The sequence below is a fragment of the Lissotriton helveticus genome, chromosome 3_1, assembly GCF_964261635.1.
Source record: "Lissotriton helveticus chromosome 3_1, aLisHel1.1, whole genome shotgun sequence".
Lineage (NCBI taxonomy): Eukaryota > Metazoa > Chordata > Amphibia > Caudata > Salamandridae > Lissotriton > Lissotriton helveticus.
This window is the reverse complement of record NC_136061.1, coordinates 1,340,485,271-1,340,507,807: the sequence shown is the minus strand read 5'-3', so window position 1 is coordinate 1,340,507,807 and position 22,537 is coordinate 1,340,485,271. Positions and strand designations below refer to the sequence as shown.

Below are 22,537 nucleotides of genomic sequence, written 5' to 3'. Positions count from 1 at the left end.
GCAGGGTGGGTTAAAAGAAATGAGACACTGCCTGGGGCACACAAGGTGCTCCACGCATAGCCCGGTTCAAACCAGTTGCTGGGGCACTCCAGCACCAGCTCTGGCACGAAACTGGACAAAGGGAAAGGGGTGTAACCACCACCTTCCCAGGTTCCACCCACAGGAGGGACCTAGAAGGTAATCCAGCCCCTTAGTTTAGTATAAAGATAGGAGCTGAGTCTAGAGACTTTAGATTTATCCTAGAAAGAAACTCTGACACGAACTCTTGGACCATCGACATTCCATATCGACTGGAAGACTGAAGACATCACCCTGTGCAAACAGGCAGCAACAGTAACTTGCCGGTTTGCTTTGTCGATGCTCCAACTGGATCTCGAAGACTTAGCGACCCAGGAACTGGACTCCTAGACATCTCTGACTCCGACCCACATCCACAGCAAAGCTGGGACCCGTGGCGGACACGAGCGACGTGGGACCGGACATCCTGAACTACCTGCTTTTTGCTACCTGTGCAGCTCCTGAGGATCCCTCGAAGTTGTGCATTGGGGTTTGAAAATACCCAGACCTGAGCAGCATTTGCACCAAAGCACAGCCCTCCACACTCCACGAGTGCTGAGAGGGGCCTGCACCTGCATTTCAGCTCACCACGTCTTCACAGTTGCTAGCCTGTTGGCTAGTAAGCCCTACGAAGACCATCCTTTGAATTTACAATGCTTGCCTGGTTGCTCCAGTCTTGGTCCAGCTTCTCTGTGAAAGAAAAGCGCCCCAGACCTTGCTGGTCTGCGGTCTGAACAGAAGCCCATCTTCACTTACTGTGTGGGTTGCTGTTACCAAGGCTTATTGGGTCCAATCCAGATACCGACACCGCACTCACCGAGAGCCTTCGTGGGACAGCTCGTATCCATTGCCTGGTTGCCATCGACACCTCCTGGTCCACATGGCGGCAGAGAAAAGCTTCACTTCTTCACCTGATTGCATCTCAATATCGCCTGGTTCCTTCCTGGTTCCTTCCTGGTTCCTTCCTGGTCACTGGCTAGTGACCCAGACTCTATCCCCTCTGCTTCAAGGTTCTTCTCGACTCCGATCTACCCTTGGATCCATCCGGACACTTTCCTCCTGGTCGTCTGCAGCACTTTCTTGCAGCTCCCCATAGGATTCAACGACAAAACCCGACACGAAAGAACACCTATGCACCCGGCTTCCCTGGGTGAGGTACCTTGAGTATTCCGGTGCTCCCGTGGGCAACAACTATCCAAGTGTCCTAGTTTAACAGGGTTTTCCCGTAGTCCACCCGGAAGGGTCCGAAATCAACTACTTTGTAACTTTTACGTTCCCATTGAATCTCTATGGTAACTCGCGTGTGTGTTTAGACACTGCACATGGATCCTGTGGGTCTCCTACTTCCAATCCTTTGGTTGATCAGCGTAGCCCCAGCGATTTCCTAGGCCCTAGGCCTACTCACCTTTCCTGAAGTGGTTCTTATACCACTTCTTTGGTATATGGTTTGTGAGGCCCCTAGGGCAGAATTGTATTTGTGCAACTTATGGTATGCTTATTTAGTAATTTGTGCTGTATCGCGGACTCTGGCCTCATAAAGAGTACAGAGGGGTTGTGTTAGTAATAAATACATATATATTTGATATATACCTTGTGTGGTGTCCTTTCATTTGGTATTCAAGGGATTATAATTGGTAAAACAATTGGCTTCACATGCTCTCTGAAGTGTTAGCCTAAGACTGCTTTGTCCATGCTACCAATACGATAGCTGGTCTATAAGGTTGACTTTACAACCATCACCATAAGGGTTGTTTGGACTGGTGCAAGGTGCTCACTAGAATAGTGAACATCATATACCAGGCCAACTTCTCACAAGAGGGTCAATTCAAAATGGTATTTACAATTCGGAGTAAGGCTTGGACTACGGTTTATTTAGTCTAGGTCACAACACTGTCACCTGGCTGTAGGGAAGGTAAGGACACCTTTATTAACAAAGTAATTTACTGGTTTTGTGAAATAAGAACGTGCTATTTTATCATCAAGAATGATATTGTTGAGGCTGTTAGGATAAGAACTGTTGACTGCCTATATGATATTGTATGGTCTCTTTTGCTCACAAGGATTTGTTAGAGAGCCTTATGGCTGTTGAGGCCAGCACTATTTCTACTGCAATGATCAGCATCCAGCTTAAATGTAGTTACTCAGTCTTGACCCAGGGGCTGCAGCGGAAGGGGGTCAGGAAGGGGGCGGGTGAAGTCAGTAGTGGGCGTAACAGAGTTTCTCCCTGACTGAAGCTTAAGACCCCTCTTTTCAGTGCCAAGGTTATTAGAGCCTCTGGGGAGGGCTTCTTTTCACACCAAATCCCAATCCCAGTTTTAGCCAGCTAACCAGCTTTCTGTAGGGGGAGTCATTTTGGGCTCATTGGTGAAGATCCATCAGGCCAGGTATCAAATTTGGAGTTGGATTCCCCCACCACTAATGCAGAGAGAAGTACTGCTGTTGACCTAATTCCCCATGCACCTGATATTGTTGAATCTGCCCACGAGGCTTCTATTAAAATTGCGTCTTGGAACGCAGCAGGAATATCCAAGATTCTGTAGGAAGTTGATTGAGGGTATTTTATTGACATGTTTGATGTTTGCTTTTTCCAGGAGACATGGAGCCTAGTCATCTTCCATAGGAGTGGGTACACATCCTTCTGTGTGAATGCTATCAAATCTGCTAAGGGTTGGCCATCTGGAGGGTTGTGCATTTGGGTTAAAATAATGCTTCGGTATAGAATTTCCCTAGTGCCTATTGACTCTCAAGACATTCTATCATTTAGGCCGGTTTTCCTTCCGGATTGTCTCTAAAATGTACAATTTTTATAATAGAGTGGAGGCTTACAGTGAGGAGACTAATGTAATTCATTTATTGAAGCAAACACTCTTGGAGAATGTAGGAGACATAGATTCAACCTTTGAGCCACTGACCGCTACACATCCTGACTCAGGAACAGGATAATCAGTAGGGTACACCCCAGACTAACCTTCCTACACAGCAATGGTAATCCAAAGCTGGACACCTGGTGGCATTAACATTAAAGTGCAATCTCAGAGCCACAAAAGGCAGATGTACCTCGGACCAGCAGGGTAAAATGGCATTCAACCTGCAAGGAAATAATAGCAGAATAGATTGGTTTTTGGCAGATGATAAACTCCGGCCTGCTGTTTTGGATATGGAAGTAGTTGATCATTCAGATAGTGATCATAATGGCCTTAGCCTGTCACTCCAAGCAAAGGTAGTCCCAGTTCATATGCATCATGGCTATAGAGTTATAGGTGATCTTTCTTATTCAAATAATTTTAAAACTGTAAGTCGAGACTGGGTGGTCAGGAATTTTACAGCCGTGGATACAGTAAAAAATATAGCGTAACTGGGGATACTGAGTTTTTACTCCAATTTTCTCCTGCATCGAGGATTGAGGAATTTGCAATCAGTCATGGCAAGTTATTTGCTCAGATAAGGGAAGATCTAGGTAAGAGAAGAAAGGGGAAATCAATCCCTAAGTCTATTGCCTGCTACAATGGGGAATGCAGAGCCACCAAAAGTGAGCTTATTGCAACAATTAAAACAAAAATACAGTCAGTGATAGCTAAATGAAGGTCTTGTTACAGGTTAGTATTAAGTAAGGTAAAAGGGAATGGGAGGGTGCGTTGTGGTCAAATTTGCATGATGCACTATCTACCAAGAATAATAAGGTTTTTTGGAGGAGTACCGCCATCTGCCTAAATGGTAATGAATCCACACTTGGTTTCTGTATCCAACCCAATGAGTTGGGTACCGTATTTTAGTGAGCTTTACTCAAACAAGAGTGACATCACCCGGGGAGAGGCTATGACCTTAGGGAATATTGCTCGACATACTACTAGTAGCTTGACCTTTTCACTAAATAACACTAAAAACCATTAACTCTTGTATCCCTGGTCGAGCGACAGGCCTGGATAGATTGCCTAATAATCTGTACAGGGAAAATCCAGAGGTCTGGTGGCTATATATCTATTTGCTTTCTAACACAATTCTAGCCGGGATGATTTTTCCCCTTGCTGAAAAGTTGTGGAAAATATTACCATATTCTAGAAGGGAGATAGGGCAAATCTGGAAAATTATAGGCCCATCATCCTGATTGATTCGCTTCATAGAGTTTTTTTTTCAATTAATCTTTATTTCGGCACTACTTGGCCATAAAAGATTTACACAACAAAACCCATTTCATGGATAAAATACATGTCAAACGCCATTTTTAAAATAACTAACGATTGTGGATAATAAAATCAATACAATTAAAAAAAAAAGACAAATGTGAAGCATATTAGGATACCTAGCTATTGAACATCTGGACATGGAGCTGGAACGGTTACCATAAAAATTAATACGATCTAGCCGCTAAAAGAATAACACCAAGTAAACAAGTGGTATACAATTTTGCCTTTATAACTTTAAGCCTTTTTTCCTGCGCACAAAGTGGATGCTATGCAAAAATCTGCTGACACTAAATACTATTGTTTGGGTTGTATCAGATTTAATCATTCTTAGTGCCGTCTTACATGACCTTATTCCTAAGAGGTTGCATAAAGGTTTGATCCATTTTCTTCTGGCCGACACATAGGCTGGGCAGAAGAATAGGATGTGCTGGTCATCCTCCTTACAGTTGCCCTCACACATAGTACATGTTTCAGTGGCCCCTGGGTCATCAACAACATTGCCCCGTTTAGACCAGCGTGCCAGGGTTGAATTGGTCAGGAGGTTACCATATATTAGTTTCATAAAAAGGGTTTTAGCTAGCCGGGGCTCAATTTCGTCTAGGAAGGTCTCAAAAAGAGGCTCATCCTTGAAGCTAAAAAAGTTGTTTACTAGCGTCCCACCGCTATTTCCATTTGACATTTGATTATTGATAAAACCCCAGAAAGCCGTTTTCACCATTTTTTTTTAAATTGTACGGCAACCTTTCCGGATTCTCCCAAAATGGGGATAAACCTATCTTCATAAACCACGATCTAACATGTTTTATCCAAGCAATGGAATTCAGTATGTTTAAACCCATTAACTCTATTAGCCCATTTCTATAGTCAAGTAATTCTGGTGTTTGCCAGGGTCTCACCCAAAGCATTAGGGGGCGAACAATAGTGTGGTGGTCGGTTCTTTTAACATTTAGGTCCAACTGGAGTGGTACTAAAGGAGTGCCTTTTGGGGCCCTTACAAAGCTTCTCATGAATTTGTTGTCCGAAACTGTAAAGGCATCCTTTGACATTGGTCCCCAAATCTCGGCACCATAAAGAGCTGCCGATTGAACTTTAAATTGAAATAGTTCTAATGTTGGTGACAAGGCTTTGCTGGTGCTTGCAACCTGTTTCCTTAGAATGGGGATAGTGTTCTGAGTAAATGTTAGCTTGCTTTTCTCTATTTGGGGCTTCCACGTAAAATTAGAGTCGAGGGTGATCCCCAAGTAGGAAAAGTGTTGGACCGTTTCCAATTTTTGGCCATTTGATGTTAGATAGCCTTTTTGTGGTTTAATGGGGTTTAAGGCCATACATTTAGTTTTTGGGGGATTAATTTCCAAACCTTTCCTATTACAATAGTCACTAAATGAGTTAAGTAGTGCCTGTAAACCTCTCTTAATTTGCGAGATTAAATTGGTATCATCCGCGAATAATAGCGCGGGTACCCTTTCCCCATTTAATTTAGGGGAGTCGTTTTTGCAACCCTCTAAGTGTGCATGAATGTCGTTCACAAAAAGGGAAGATAAAGTGGGGGCCAAGACGCAGCTCAATGGGTATGTTCTGGGTTAGTTCCCCATTTGGGCCCCATCTCACTTTAGCATAATTCTTAGCATGCAACCCACCTATCTGAGCCAGCAGGCAGTTGGGTAGCCCTGCGTCATGGAGAGTCCTCCATAAATAATCTTGAGGCACTAGATCGAAAGCTGCTCTGAGATCTACGAAAGCAACATATAAGTGTCCCTTTTTGATCTGAACATATTTCCAGTAAAGGCAACAAAATCTGAAAACTTGGTCGATGGTGCTCACTTTGTTCCTAAACCCAGCTTGAAACTTTGTGAGGATCGAGTTATCTTCCAACTACAAGTTTACACGATTTAAAATGTGCCTAGAATACATTTTCTGGAGAATATCCATTAGGCTAATTGGCCGGTAGTTAGAGGGTTCCGACCTGTCCCCCTTTTTGAAAATTAAAACAATCTCAGCTCCCCGCCAACTTTCTGGAAAATCTACAGTACATGAAAGCGTACTGCACAGATGATTTATGTAAGGTGTCCATTCCTTTAGGTCATGCTTGTAGAGGTCCCCAGGAATTTTATCTAAGCCGGGTGCTTTGCCATTTTTCACTGCATTGATGGCTGTTTCAGTTTCCTCTAATGTAAATTCCAGATTAACGTTAGAGGGTGTGGACCATGGAACCTCCTCGCCAATGGCGTTAGTGACTTCACCATAATTTTTATATAGGATAGTGAAGTGGTTAACCCACGTGGATTCGTCAAGATAAACATCTTTGACAACTCTCCCTACATGATTCTCATTGGCAACCAGCCTCCAGAATCCTATATTGTCCTTAGCCTTTGCAGCAGCCAGCATGTCCGCCCAGATAGTTTCCTTCCAGGCTTTCCTTGAGTCGGCCTGCACCTGTTTGTAAGCTTTTCTTGCCACCTTGACGACATCCGGAGATTTGGTTTTGATCGCCAACAAAATACTTTCTTTAGATTGTCTGCATGTCTTGCCATACCACGGCTTACTATGGGACAGATTTTGCAATTTCTGATGGTTATTTTTTGGTATTTGTGTAACTAGGAATTTCAGGTTTTCAAAAAGCTCATTGTGTAGTGCAAGAAAGCGTCCCGAATCATCGGCCTCTGGTGGGGTGCCTATAAAGGCCGACAATGAAGTTGCGAATTGTAAATAAATTTCTGCAAGGATGTCGCCATGCTCCAGTATATGGGACCACTTTAGGGCTCGTCTGTTGTTACTAACAAGGATCTCATGGCGTGGACCACTATGTGGGTCAGATAGATTTACACCCCAAGCCCCCTGTACCAAGCGTGCTTCTAACTGTAGGTGCAAGGGACGGTGATCACTCTCTATCCTGTCCTTCACCTCTAAGTCAATCATGTGCTGCCAGGGAGACGTTTACAAATTCTAAATTGCTTTTGCAGTTGTTCCTAAGGAATGTTGGCTTTTTAGATGAGTCTGATGGGAGACGGCCATTACATGCCCTAAGACCATGTTCCGCGGACAACTTCATTAGTTGAACTGCCAGAACTGAACAATGTACAGGATCATTATTATCCAATGAAGGAATATTATTCACCTGATCTTCTTCATCAAAGACATCGCTCAGCCCTTGAATTGGTTCATAATTGCAATTTAGGTCACCGGCTAAAATAACAGCTTCTTTGTCAACTATTTTACTTAGCAAGGAATTCCGTTTTTCCAAAGTTATTGATTCCTTGGATGCTAAAGCGGGTCTATTATAAACATTAATTAAATGCAGTATTTTCCCTTCGTTAGTTGTGATTTTTAGTGCCAATATGTCCAACGAGTCTGAGTCTATAACTTCTACCTTGATCCTCAAAGTTACTTTGACCCAGGTAAATAAGCCACCTGATGGCCTTCCCCTTATGGAGGGGATAGCACCAATTACAAAGGATTTGTAGCCTACCCTATGGGGCGTATCAATTGCCCATGATTCTTGGAGAGGGCAAAAATCACCAGAATCAATGTACAATGCCCAATTTGGATCCCTCAGGTTCTTCGTAACACCAGCTATACTCCATGATAGTAATTTCAGGATCTTATCATCACTGCTACTCGTAGGTGGTAGCTCCTAGTTTGGGTTCCTGATTTTTAAAGCGGTGGCTCCCATAGATAAATCTCCTAAGGAGTTCTGTCCTTCTAGGGGTTCAGTTCATTCTCCCTGTATGGTGGCACTATCTGTATGCCCTAGTGTATGTGTAGATGGATCCTTTAAGCTGTACCCAGGGCACAAAATGCCACATCTGCTCTTTTACTGTTGGTAATACTACTAGGGGCTTCTATATGTCCTTTCCCATGATCGTGATTGAGCATGGGGCTCAGCAAACAAGAACTACCTTTGGCGCTAGATTTACAACCCACAATTGGCTTCAGTCAATCTACTGCTTCTAAGCAGCTAAATCTATTGAAAGTTGGTGCCCCTACCCATTGGTTTGGATTACACATGCCCCTATCACGGATCCCACTCCAGGCGTGACTGTTGGTCCTAGTCCAACTTCCACCACCCTCAGGATATATCCTGGGTGGATAAAAAAACGAAAGAGGTCTAATTTCGATTGTGGAGCTCCCACCTTTGGAGTTCCACGAACATATATGATGCACAGTTCGTGGATCTTCAAAGTTAACTACCACACAATCACCAATGGTTGATTTTCTTGAGGGGCCTATCCAAGGAACCCTACAAACCATTAATATTTTGCTCTTTATATGAGTGGGTAAGGACCTATTGTTATTTAGCCAATAAGATACTTTATTTTTAAGTGTCCAAAAAGATTCTTCTTGTTGTTTGCCTAGCTCAGGGACCCCTGTCAGGACAATTACATAGGGACTAGCATCAGGTGGTAAGTTAATATAACCTCCCCTTGGTTTTCTCTCTTTTTGATACCCTGTTAGGTCCTGTTGGTTGGATAACTACTGCATCAGAAATGTATAATGTTAAAGCTTTAGGGTCCATTTTTTATGGTGCTGTGCTTTGGGGCTGCACACAAATCCAGAGCCTTTCTACAGTGGAGCATAGGTTTTTAAGGTCTTCATTAAGCCTTCCAGCAAGTACTCCACTGACCTCAATTTACCTAAACCTGGCTCAAAAGAAAATTGCGTAAAGGATTGAGTGTAGAATCCTTGTTTTTTGGTATTGTCATTGAACCACACTAGCTTTGGAATAGGATCGGATCGGCCTTAAAGATTTGCTGGCTCTCCAGAATACAAGTTACTCTGTGCTGTAACTGCTTTACTCTACAGACTGAACCTGGGTACGTATAGGGTTTCTCCTGAATCCATGTGCTCTATCACTAAGGCCAGAATCAGAGTGACCATTAAGGAAAATGTTTCAGTGACTAACATTTTGCAATGTAAGGGTTCATTATCTGTAGTCTTTTCTGATATTAAACCAGAGGCTTCTAATGAGAGCACCATTGATTAAATCATCGCTCCTATAGCAAAAAAGCGTTACCTTCACTTCAGATATTTATCTTTACCTTTTAAATACTTTACTAGGAATCAGCAAAATGGAATTAATACCATTGATGTTGTTTACATATGTTGTTGAGGGAGTGCTGAATCTCATGCTTTGTTTTTTTGTCCATCTTACAATCAGCTTCGTACTCAGTGGATTATTGCTCTTTGCAAAATCCTGGGTATTAGGAATTATCAGGAGGCATTCAGAATATTGCAATCAGATACAAACCAGGTAGTGGTTTTCTGTTTGGCTACATTTTTAACGGCTATGTGGATAAGACAAGCAAAGTATGTACAAGTAGTTTTTATTTTGTGAACTGGTTTAGATTGGGGTTCAGGTGCTTTATTGATTTTTGAATACTGCTGACTTCCCCTATTAGGATAGAATAGAAATATTCCATTATTGCCATGTTGCTATTTGTATGTTTTTGTAAGCTGCATTGCTTGTATTTTATCCTGAGCTCTTCTATACTGATTTTTTATTTTTTCCTTTTGTATTTTTAACTATATTTATTGTTATTTATTTGTTTTTATGTATATGTGTGATGTTTTGTTATGTATTAAACTTTTATGATCTACAATGATCGAAATAAAGTCCACTGATGATGTTAATCAATTGATCAAAACGGGAGGACTTCAATCTGAATAGGAGAAAAGGGATATACAGGCAGGTTACAAACTATCACCAATCGATCTGGTGGATTTCTCCCTGTTAGGGATACTATTTTAAGAAGACAAAGACATCTACGTGGATAAAATTATTTGAAAGGTTCAGTACATTTTTACAATGGTTCTTCACTCGTACAAGTGGACGCAAATTAGTTTGTCATTACTTAGATGACTTTCTTTTTGTGGGTTGGAAAGATACAAACATTTTTTAAGAGTGTTTAATCATTTCCAAAAGGCAGCATAAGACTTAGGAGTTCCATTAGCTCCTGAAAAAAGTGAAGGTCCAGCTACTAGTTTAACATTTTTGGGTATAGAAACAGATTAGTATAGATGATGGCAAGACTGCTGAGAATAAGGTGACAGAAATTAAAGAATTCATAAAAGGATGCACTGGGGAGAAAAACCTAGAGTTGAAAAAGTGTAGAAATGACTGGGTACTTAAACTTTTCTTGCAAAGTTGTGAGAGCTGGACAAACATTCTTGAGGCGTTAAGGCATGGCAATGTATAGTGCAACATTACCTCATCATAGAATAAGAATGACAGTTCACATGGAAGTGGACTTACACATTTGTTTGACTTTCTTAGGTAGTTTCAATTGAGTTGTATTATATTATTTAAAAGAAGACACAATCTGGCTAGTGGAAATATTCTCAGATGTGGTGGGGCCAAAGGCTTTGGAATATTTTGGGAGGGCAGATGGCGCCCAGAAGGTTGGCTGTCCCATTGGTTAGAACAAGGACGCAATATTACATTTTTAGAGCTTTTTCTTCTGGTAGCAGCATTGTATCAATGGGGTGATGAGCTTCAGAATAAGACAGTTTTGTTTAACTTAGATAATGTGGCAGTTGTAGAACCAGCGAACAAACTAAAGCGAGAGACTTGAGAGGGGTGAGACTGTTAATGTACCTGTATGCTAAAGTATTTACAGCTCAATATTGTTATTAAAGCACTTCCTGTCCCCGGTGTTCAGAATAATATAGCAGAAGCTTGGTCTTGCTATCAGTGGCAACAATTACGCAGTATGGCCCCAAATGCAGGCAACAAGGCAGAAATCCTACAGACCATTTGGGCATGGGGGAATGATAATAATGGAGTCAGTAGAAGAATCTATTGCCTCATCTACAAGAAGAAGCTATTGGCAGGCTTGACAAGTGCTTTTAATGCATGGTGACACAGTGACACCAAGACCAATGACAAAGTGCCAAAATGAGCAGTTGATTTTGATGTTTGTTTTGTTTTTGATTGATAAGGGATTATCATTTTATGGTGGGGTTTTGACCCAGTACAAAGTGCGCTTGTTAGGAAGGGTTTATAGGGTCTGAATGGAGAATAGAAAAGGAGGCCAAAATTGAGGGAATAATCACTATTGATTTATTAGAGGAGATGTTTGAAAATTTTGCATTTTGATGTTATGATGAGTTTGAGCCATCAGTATTTCGGGTATGCATGTTATGGTTATTTTTTGGAGCCTTCAGAGCTCAGAATTAGTGGATTTGTAAGGGAAGCCGAATTTAATATCTAATGATAATTTTTTGATGAGAAGAGACTGAGGAATTGGTTGAGAGCTTCCAAGACAGATCAGTTGGGGAGAGGAAAATGGTTATGGATGAATCGAAATGGGGTGGAAGGTTTATTCCCAGTGGGAGAATGGGCAAGTTTGTGTTACATTCTAGGTCCGTTACACACTTTTCTTCAGAAGGGACAGATCTTTCTGGTAGAGTGAGTGGTGAAAGGAATTAAATGACAGGTTATCATTTCAATACAGTGTAACCAATGTGGCTACACATTAGTCCACTCGACTCCTTGATCTGAGTTTAGTAGCTTTAATGATAATTAAGAAACAAATCAATATAGATTAGTCTCAGTATAATTGCATACCAATGCAAAAAGATCAAAGAAAGTCCAAATCTTCTTAAGAGATGTACCCTATATAGTACAAAGCAAATGACTAACTCTACAATAATGTGTGCAGGTAATCAGAAAGAAGAAATGAAGGTTAAATTGCATCTGATGATTCTCTTTAACAAGCATGAGTAACCTAACTTTCCCAACACTACCTTAACCCCTTCCATGCGGCCGCGATTCTGTGCCTGTGTGGCAAAATCGCGAGTGGGCGTGTTTATGACGGCCCCAGCCGTCATCAGCACACGAGCGCCGTAGTGCATGACGGCTGGGGGCCGTCATCAGCATGCAAGGGGTTAAAAGGGAAACCCTAAACTAAAGTTTTTGAAAAAGGACATAATCAAGTAAGGAAAGAAGAAAGGTGTCAGCCATCAGAGTCTTCAAAAGAAAAACTCTAACAATTGGTCAAGTAGCTTAAAGCCACGCAAGCAGTAGCATAGGTCTGCTCCTAAGGAAACCCAAGATGGACTCTCTCCCTAAATAAACACAGCGCAAAATATCATGTGTTGTTAATGTGGCTCTTTCTTAGGAAATTTCTATGGCTCCAGCACAACTGGATACTTAGTTTCAGCAACTTTCCCAGCCAAATAGCACATTATCTCTTCACGTCCTTGGCCATTCTTCTCCCATGAGAACTCCTCTCCTCGCTCCTTACCGCGATTCCCTCGGCGGACTCCTCCTTCTCATGCTTTGCTATCTCGTTGCACAAAGCACCTTTATTCTGAATATTGAGGCTTATCGTCACCTGCAATAGAAACAACTCAGCAACATACATTCCGTAATGAAGACTAAACATAAACTACATTTCAAATCCGAATGTGAACAACTGAACTAATTTCTTCTCGCGGCCCAATTTTGCTAAGTTAACCTGTGCACAGGTAATAAAATAAATGCAACTGCTTAAAGTACAAATAAATGCAATGAATTATAAATGTTTCATTGTACATGCATCTGCACTTCATTAATTAAAATTATGTGTATAAACATTAAACATTAGTTGCACACAGTATGAAAATTCATGGTATTTTCTCCTGTCTCATTACTACATAACTTGTCACACAACTTTATTAATCACTTTCTATATAGGGGAGAGGATGTAGTCTTATGGCTAGAGCGCTCGACCTCGCACCTGGGGAACCGGCGACGACGCTAAACATCCTGTAATTCTGGGCAAATCACTTAATCTCCCCATGCCTAACAAATAAATAATGTGTCCTTCTGTAACGAAACTGGTGGTCATGTATGGTATGTTAAGTTAGGAAAACGTATACAGCGCAACGGTTACCCTGAGGTGTCCTGACGCTTGCTACAGTCCTCCCGCCTTTCACAGATTGTTGTTAGAGTGTTGTTCAGAACAATCATGTTTTCAACGCCTTCCTAAAGGCCAATAGATCATTACAGTTTCTCAGATAGAAAGGGCGCTCATTCCAAGCCTTTGCTGCACCGGCGGCAAAACTTCTGCCTCCCCATCTAACTTTTTTTATAGTTGGTACAACTGCTAATTTCGCTCCTGACGAGCGTAAGGGTCTTTTGGGCACATCCTACTGGAATTGTTGTTTCATATGAGCTGGGCCTGTACCTTGAAGAGCTCGGAAAACTAAGCAGAGAGTTTTTAAAGTGGACCCGTTTTTTAACGGGCAGCCAATGATGTTTTTTGATTGCACTAGAGATCGATGCACATTTCCGGGTTCCAGTAAGCAATCTAGCTGCTGCATTTTGTAGTTTTTGCATAAAGCACTCCCGCATGTTTAAGTATAGACTATTGCAATAGTCTAGTCTCGACATCAATCAATCAATTAAAACTTTATTCGGTCACATGATGGCCATAAAAGTACATTTTAAATTTTGAAAAAGTCATTGATGTTGTAAGTTAAAATAGAAAAAATTATAAAAACACAAACATTTTCTAATGAACCAGATCATGATTTTAAACCCACCATATTATTTCATTTACGGGTCGCCCTTGACAGAAAACAAGCAACCCCATAACAAACGAAGGGGGGAGAAAGCTTTTGTAGGTAGGTCGGTGCTGGCCTAACTTGTGCAAAATAGCGATCTTTAAAAAGTGGTAGAATATATTTAACTCTCAGTTCAGTATAAAAACCACAGAAAAACATAAAGTGCAATATATCTTGTTCGGAGGAGTTGTCACATGCGCATGGTTGCAAAGACATAATCAAGGCTGTAACCACTCTGCGCTGGCTGTCTTCAGGCAGAAGAGGCAACATTTTCCTCATTGTCCTGAGAATATGTGTTGTGGCTGAGACAACGGCATTGACTTGACCGCACATGTCAAGGTGGTTATCTATTACCACTCCTAGGTTTTTATCTTTCCTGGAGGGTATCAGTAAAGTCCCCATTAAATTTGGCCACCAACTTGGGGTCCAGAAATTAACATCCTTGCCAAATAGGATGACCTCTGTTTTGCTTGAATTTAGCTTTAAACAGTTTTGAGTCATCCAGTTTTCATTCTGCCTCCATACATTCCTGGAACCTCTCTCCAATTGCCTTCTCCTGCCCTGGTGGAACTGATACCACAATTTGAGTATCGTCAGCGTATGTAGTAAGACAAAAGTCGAATGACTCAATCAGGGGGGCCAGGGAGGACACATAAATGTTAAAAAGCGTAGGGCTTAATGATGACCCTTGTGGAACTCCACAAGGGAGTAAGAATGGTTTTGAGAAAAACTCACCTAAAGAGTCTGTGGGGCCTATTAGGATTGCGGTGAATCTGCATCCTCCGGGCCGGCGGAAGCCACCGCCGGCCCGGAGGATGCGGATTCACCGCTGCGGACCTCCAAAACACCACCAGCCACATAAGGATGGCGGTGTTATCAGCGGCGGACAGCAAGTCCGTCCGCCGCTGATCCACGGGATGTTGTCTGCATTTTGGTGACGGTGTCTGCAAGACAACGCCAGCCAAATTACGAAGGGTGAGGAAACATGCTTTTCCGCGGTGGATTTTCTGCCGTCGAAAAGCATGTGTACCTTTGCTTCTGGGGGCCCGCAGGGTGTTGGGGCATGGGGGTGCACATGGGGGGTACCTATGGTACCCCCATGCATATGCATGCACAAAGCGGCAGGCACCGCGCGGTGCCTGACGCTTTGTGCATGCATATACAAAGCATGCAATTTTAACCTTGCGGCGGGCGTTGCTTCAAGCAGCACCCGCCGCAATGTTAAAAATATAGGATGTGACCACCAGGGTGGCGGTCACATCCTAATTCGCACGGAGGGACCGCCGCTGCCCCTGCGGACAGTTCCTCAACCTCTGGGGTGGCAGACGAACGCAGGTCCGTCCGCCATCCTGATAGGCCCCTAGGTGTAGTTTGTCCGAGAGAGCTCTCTGATACCCAATTTCTCAGGTCTAGTTTGTGCTATATAAAACTCTAAAACACATGTATTTAAAACAAAATACCTTTTTAGCATATAATGCTCTCCTCCCTTTAGTACATTAGTCATGACAGAGTATATTTGAGTGCTGACTATGTGTGAATATGAAGCACTCCTCCCTTATCTTCAGATGGGAGCAAGATTACACTTCATTAGCAAACAAAATTCAAGCAAAGTGTGCAGAAATATTTTGCAATAAGAATTGAAAATGAATCACAATTTATAATGTTAGGTGTAATGAATTTAGTGTTACAACAAACAGGTCAGCTGCCAGAAATGTATGGAACACATTTGTTTCGAATAGGGGCTGATGCTGATAGATTTTGTTGGCCGTAGGCTGATATAAAGAGAATTGGGTGATGACGATCAAACTGTTATGAGAAAAATGTGAGAAAATAAATAGTTCTATTTTATTTCAAATTCCAATTAAAGTTGGTAAATAGTCCTTTTCTTTAGTTTTGGGATGCCTAAATGGTCTGAACGCAAGTAAGATGGTTTCATGGATTGTGGGACATTTCATTGTCAGATAGACAGCAGAATATGCACACCAACAGATCTATGATCATTCATTAGGACTTCTTGGTTGATGCAATGTTTCTCAAGTTGGGAGTTTTAGGGGTGGGGGAATGCCAGAAATGTAATGTATTAGTGAGGCTGGGATACTTAAAACTTGTTATGTACGTTTATGAATTGAAGATACGAGCCGCACTTAATAAAGTGCCCTTTTTTGCTGTAATAAACTGGTAAGTGTCATCATTGTGCGGTATGACCTTGTATAATGTCACTAGTTTTTGTTTAAAGTGATTCAACATCTTCGGGTCGAGCCAGTGCTATTTAAAACAGCAAACAAAGTATGTTTATGGATGAGCGAGAAGCAAAGGTCTTAAAACAATCAGTGTGTGGACTGGAGTTTTTTGACTTTGGAGGTCTCTTGCTCTGGGGTTGATGGATGAGTTCCTAATTTTCTAACAAAACTTGCCTGGAGCATGCTTAAATGCATGCACTCTCCTATCCAAACCTTGTTGAGACCATGAGGCAGCAGCTTTCTTTTACTTTCACGCCTACCGCCAGTGCAGTATCCGAATGTAAATGTGTAAATGTGTTGGAATTGTAAAAGCGCACAGCTGCCCGTGAGCGTCCCGGCGCTGAAGACCGCTGGGGAACCCGTCCTGGCTTTACCTGTGAGATGGTCCCTTCTGGGTATCTCCAAGGTGAAACAAGGCATCCCCGGCGTCTGTGGGGGGCCGTTGAAGAGATGAGGCAAGCTTAATGCCCAGAGTTGCCGAGTGTGATCTCTGGTTAGAGTATTGTTGAGTCCGCTGACCCTGGTCCGCGACCCTGCCGCGTCGGGAATTGAACCCTATCCCCGGGCCGTTCTCTGCTTCCGGGTCTGCCTCCTCTAACCAGTGAGCCACACCTCTCCATAGTGACAGTGTGTGGGCTGAATTTTTGTGCAGGTGTGGGTCTTTTGGGCTTTACTCTCGATTTTCCTGATATTACCAAAAATCTTTTCTGTATCAAGCTTACAGCTGCACACTGTCTCCCATACCTTGCAAAACACCTACAGAGCATATGTTGTGGTGGAGGCACTTTTCTTTTTCTGCGCCACTCCCGTTGCCAGTACAGTCCCTGAAGTGTAGGTGTGACAGCTTCAGAGAGTGGGCTGAATTTTTTGGTAGCTTGTAGGTCTGTTGCGTCCAGTGTACCAGATTTTACTGTTAGTTTACCGGATATTAGCTCAAACCTTGCCTGCTGCAAGAATAAATGCATGCAGGCTCCATACCTTACAAAACATCTTCACAACAGGTCTTGATAAGTTTAAACTGCCAGATCTGGGGGGGAACTGTTGGGGGGAGGGGGGTGGCGTCTACTCTTCTTGTATTTGATATTCCGCATGGGGGAGTTCTTTTGTTTGTATTACACATTGATGAATATGATGCAGATTAATTGATGATGGCAGTAGACTCTGGATGACAGAGTTTTGCATATTCTGGGTGTTCCAACAATAAAATATGTTTAAAAAAAAAAAAACTGCCAATTCTGCAAATATGGTCCATATTTTAAACTGTCTAATTTGCTAATGGGGGTCCCCTCTATTTTGGTCTTATTATCTGTCCCAGTACCACCTGGCAGGGGGAAGGAGGGCATAAATGTTTTTCTCTCTGGCCTGACTAGCAGACCAAGTGAGTTCTCTGACAACTCAGGACTGGACAGTCCACAGCTCTTTAGCCTTACGTGAATAAGCATTGCCTGCTGCAGCAGCCTAGTATCCACCCTGCCTAGACCAGCTAAAAAACATGAAAGCCGCACATCCTGTCAGACACACTCCTAGGAACTTCTGGTGGCACAGGCTAGCCAGGTTAGTCATGCGCCTCTATCTGCACTGAAGTCCACTCATCTCTGTAGCATGTGCATTAACCTACTATGCCGCCCTTCCAGCTTAAGTTATATTTTACCGACAACCAGGGTCATGTTTTTCTTAATTTCATCATCATTTTAGACACTGCTTTCTAAAACTTAGTCAGTGGCTATTGCATATTGTTGATCCAGAACTGATGTCTTGTCAAGCTAAGCATATGGATCCAGAGGCCCACTGAGAACTTCCTTGTGGTGTGTCTTAATTGCGATGAATAATGGTGCCACATTTCTGTTTTGCTGTATGGTCACCTTGGAAAGACCCTGCAGGTTGGTGACCTTCAATTTCAGCAGTTTGCTTTAGTTTTAAGATATTGTAGAGCTTCTCTGCTCAAAAGGTTGTAATTTCTGATTGTTATCTCCTTTAATGTAATTCATTGCTTGGTGTTAGTTGCAAAAAAAGGTCACTCTAAGGGTCACTCATTTGGTAGTACCATGTCACTCATACGTGCAGTGAAACTATGGAAATGTCACACATAAGGAAACTGAAAACTTGGCAGGTATACAACTTGCAGGTTATTACTAATTATGCAGTGGTGATGCTTGTACATCACTATGCCCTTGAAGGTTTCCCATGCCACCCCATGGCTGAAAGTACCCTGTGCAGACTGCATTAGGATTTTTTGCATGAGTATTTTCAATCTTTGTTCTTATGTATATTAGGAATTTTGGCTCCACTCCCCACAGCTTCCTGTCTCAGTGTGATGGGATTCCACCATCTTTTGCAAATACTCCCTCCACATATAGGGTCGCCAGGGGCCTGCACCAATCATTTGCCTGCTTGCCTGCAGCGCGCTCTAGGTTATGGCTGTGCTGGGGAGGGACTCGGTCTTACAGCGCTCCCTTCGCCAGAGGAGGAGGGGCTAACCTCCCAATGCCACAAAGCTGCCAGGAGACTCCTGAAGAGTAGAATGCGTGTGGTCTTGCCAGGGCCAAACCCAGGTCTAAGGCAGGTGCGTCCATGCCCATCTGAGCAAGGAGGAGACTGGGCCATCCCTCTTGGCTTTGCTCCATTTTCCTCCTTCTTCTTGAAGAGGGAAATATCAACAATTGTCTGTTAATTGAGGACGTCAAATGTGGGAACCCGGGCTGCCCGAATACATTACAAACAGCTGACCACCTGCACCAAGCAAAACTGGGAGGACTCTAACAGCCAAACTCTAGTTGAGGCATCCAGTAAAAATGATTCACAGAAGTTTTAGCATATCTTTTCTCATGGATGCCCTCGCTCTATTAGCCTCCTAGAATTACAATTCAACCACATCAGTGGGTTGATCATTTCCCCAACATTCATGCCCTCCCTAGCATAGGTTTGAATGCCCTTACATTCCGAGCCTGGGAACATGAATGCATCCAAGAGTCATTCATGTTGCAATTTTCTCTTCAAGGAACCCTTTGAGCAATTGCGGACATGCCCCCTGGGAAGGCTCCTGGTCCAGATAGAATCCCAGAGGTCTTGTTTCGCTCTGAAACCCAGGTGCGGGCCTTACATCAATGAACTTCCATATTACATACTGGCAGGTGAACAGGTCCTGGAATCCTGGAAAAATGCTTGGATCATTCCAATCTACAATAAGGGAGACAGAGAACCCCCAAACAACAACCTGCCCAATAAGCTTATAGATAATTTACAAAAGATGTTCTGTCGTCAGGTCGTGGCTAGATTACAGGTCTGGATGGATGAGGCAGAAATCTTGACACCATTTCAGGTGGGCTTTCGTTCTAGGGTTAGCACAGTCAGCCAACTCTTTCGATTTGACCTCATAACAGCCAAATACCTCAAGGTCTCTAGAGACCATCTCTATCTGGCCTTTGCGGACCTCAGGGCAGCCATTGATCTGGTTCTCTAGCAGCTTCTTTGTTCCACACTGGCTGCTATGGGTATTGATCCATCTGTGCGGGACATCCTCATAAGACTGCATAGCAACACTACAGCTGAGGTTAGATGGGGTGCAGGTGGTGACCTGACTTACCCCTTTCAAGTGCAGCATGGAGTAAGGAAGGGGTGTGTACTTGCGCCCACTCTCTTTTCACTATACATGAATGATGTGGTTTTCTTTTTAGGTGAATGCACACACGACTCCCTCAAATTAGCCAGCTGCACAACTCCAGTGCATTTATTCGCAGACAATACTCATCTGCTCTCCAGCACTCTGTCCAGGCTTCAAAACCTTTTGAATATATCCCACAAGTTTTGTCTCGCTTTGTGGGCCGGAGGTAAACACCTCCAAAAGAAAGATTATGGTACCTAACCCGCATAAATTCCATAGGGGGAACTTTCAGCTGAATGGGGAGACTATCCAGGTAGTAGGCAAATTTGACTACCTGGGGATCAGTATAAATTCGAGTTGGTCATGGAAAGCTCAGACGAAAAAGAGTGAGGTAGCTCTTTTACAGTCTGCCTCTGCGATCAGCAAGAGGTTCATAGGACAACCGCACAGGCTGATGCTCTATATGGTGCTGCAGTGTGGGGATTTTCCAACATCAAAGGCCTGATCAAGGAAAACAATTTCCTGACATCGCTATTTAACCTCCACAAGAACACACCCACCCGCCCACTTCTTTACGAAACAGGATTAAAAAGGGTGAGAGACCTAGTAGTGTTAAATCCTCTCCTTTACTGGGTGAGGCTGCGGTTCATTCCTGAGCTGCACCATTACAGGCTAGCCATGGAGGACATAATTGTGTCATAGAAATACTCATCTTCTCCCATGGCTAAAGCATGTCAAATTCAATCTCACAGATCTGGGCTTGAGCGACTTCTGGAGTAACCCTTCATCAATGGGGACAGAGACAAAGAGTAGATTTAAAGCTGTTTTTTGGGATAAGAGAATAAATTAACATCCCCTAAAAGCGAGCTCAGGGTGGCTGGTTGAAGTTTTATTGCCCTGTAAAGCTCTCCCAGCCAAGGAAGCATACATTGATCAGATCCAGCCACCCATGGCATGCACATTGTACATCAAATTCAGACTGGGAACTCTTCAAGTTAACAACTTTAAACATCGATGGAAGTATCATCAAACAATTTCCCCAGCTTAGTTTTTTGTAAACATGCCACTAAGGATGTTGAACATTTACTATTTTTCTGTCCTGCATACGCCATACCCAGGCGGAGATGGATCAAACCGATGTGTACTCTTTGCAGTGTGAGGTCATATTGGGTGGCTTATCATATCTTGGGATTGGACACTAGCCAGCTACTGGTATTTGGAGTCAATCAATACTTCTTTATGGTGGGGCTATATAGGAAAAAGCAGGGATAACTGGATATGCAATTGCGCTTTTAATTGACTATCACCTTTATACGTGACCCTTCATGGCAACAGGGCCAATGTGGATTCAAAATTGTATTACTGCACCTTGATAAATGGAAATGTGATTCCTGAAATATATATATATATATATATATATATATATATATATATATTAGAAAACCTTTTATCTGGGTATTTATTTACTCAAAATAGTGATGGACTATGTATGGGAGCTTCCTCCTCTTACATGTTTTAATAGTCTTCGCACTGGTAAAAAACTGTTTTATGACTTATAATTATTTTATTGAATTTAAACTACACCTGTCAATGAAATTAATTGCTTGTGCACAGTGCTTTTACATGCTTTTATGGTTTAAAGAACCAAAATAAAGATGAACTTGACTTCTACTCACTCCATAACGTTGTGAAAGAGATGTCGTTGTCAAAGATTTCAAAGTGGCTGCCCTGGTCCTGAAGTAACTTGGACCAATCAAATCTGGAAGAAAAAAAAATAGGCAATCGTGTGAGATAATACCCAGGAGTAAAGCGAGATGGCTTCTTTCACAATAGAGATAAATTACACAAAACGAAAGAGATAGACATTCTAAGCTATCCAATAAAGGACATATTACCCAAATACAGAGAGAAAGAAACGTTTGTAACACGGAGAACTATTGCCCAAACAATGAGGGATAATGTCCAAACACCGAGAGATACATAATACCCACAATGGTAGGATGTGGCCAAATAGAGGTAATGTCTAAATAAGGAGATTCTGCTAAAGGGATATTACTTAAATAAAGATACAGGCTGAAGAAGCGAGACACTGAACGCCAACAGTTATGTCGAACAAATAAATACAGGATGAAAAGGGACAAGAATCAGGGAATGCAGAACGTCTTTGACAAAGAACTAAGTCATCAAGCATTAGTTATCCTTCCAAATCATCCATCATCTGTTCTATACTAGTACTGACTGTGTGCATTGAGGCTTTGAGCAGAGATGTTCTACTTGATTAATCCAGTGCTTAATGTGTAAAAGAATAAATGCCGGTACCCAAAGTTCTGCCAGAAGCAGGCAGATGACTCAGATAAACGTTGACATGCCGAATACAAGGCTGCATAGTCTTGAATCCACTCGATTTCGCTTTGATGCCCTACCAGACCCATCCTACCCCTTTATCTCACTCTTGCACTTTCTTGTATTTTCCCTTTAAGACTGGTTTTCAGTTATTTTCTTCCTCTATTTCCCGTTTTGTGTTTTTCTTTCTCCTCCTCCTCTCAGTAAATGTTTGATATGGAAAAATAAGTGCCAGTTCCCAAAAATGAGTGTCGGTGGCCCGGCGGAATCCAGCAGCTGAAATTATGCCCAAGATGAAGCTGAGTAACATCCAACACTTTAAGTCAGAAATGACCTTGGATTAAGCTTTGGTTTGTGATCAATAAGTGCATGTTTTTATCAGGGGCGCATGGAAGTCATCCAGAAAAGTACCCAAGTCATGCACCAAGATAGGCTAATGAGGCAGTGGGGAACAAGATACCAATGAGTTAAGTACCAGCTGAATAATATACATACATGTAGGAAGCAGAGTGGAGCGTTCCTCGAATCAGGGATGCACTCAGCTTCTGCACAAAAATGTAATAATA

At 42.5% G+C, this 22,537-nt stretch overlaps 1 protein-coding gene across 3 annotated transcripts in view; it reads right to left on the bottom strand.

The window, feature by feature from the left end:
• LOC144823461 (receptor-interacting serine/threonine-protein kinase 3-like) overlaps positions 1-22,537 on the bottom strand; it is a 1,695,550-nt gene that overhangs the window by 151,539 nt on the left and 1,521,474 nt on the right. For all 3 annotated transcript variants that reach the window (XM_078681992.1, XM_078681991.1, XM_078681993.1), the window contains exon 8: positions 21,305-21,387. In XM_078681992.1, coding sequence (XP_078538118.1) covers positions 21,305-21,387 — 83 coding nt within the window. The remainder of the gene's footprint in view (positions 1-21,304; positions 21,388-22,537) is intronic.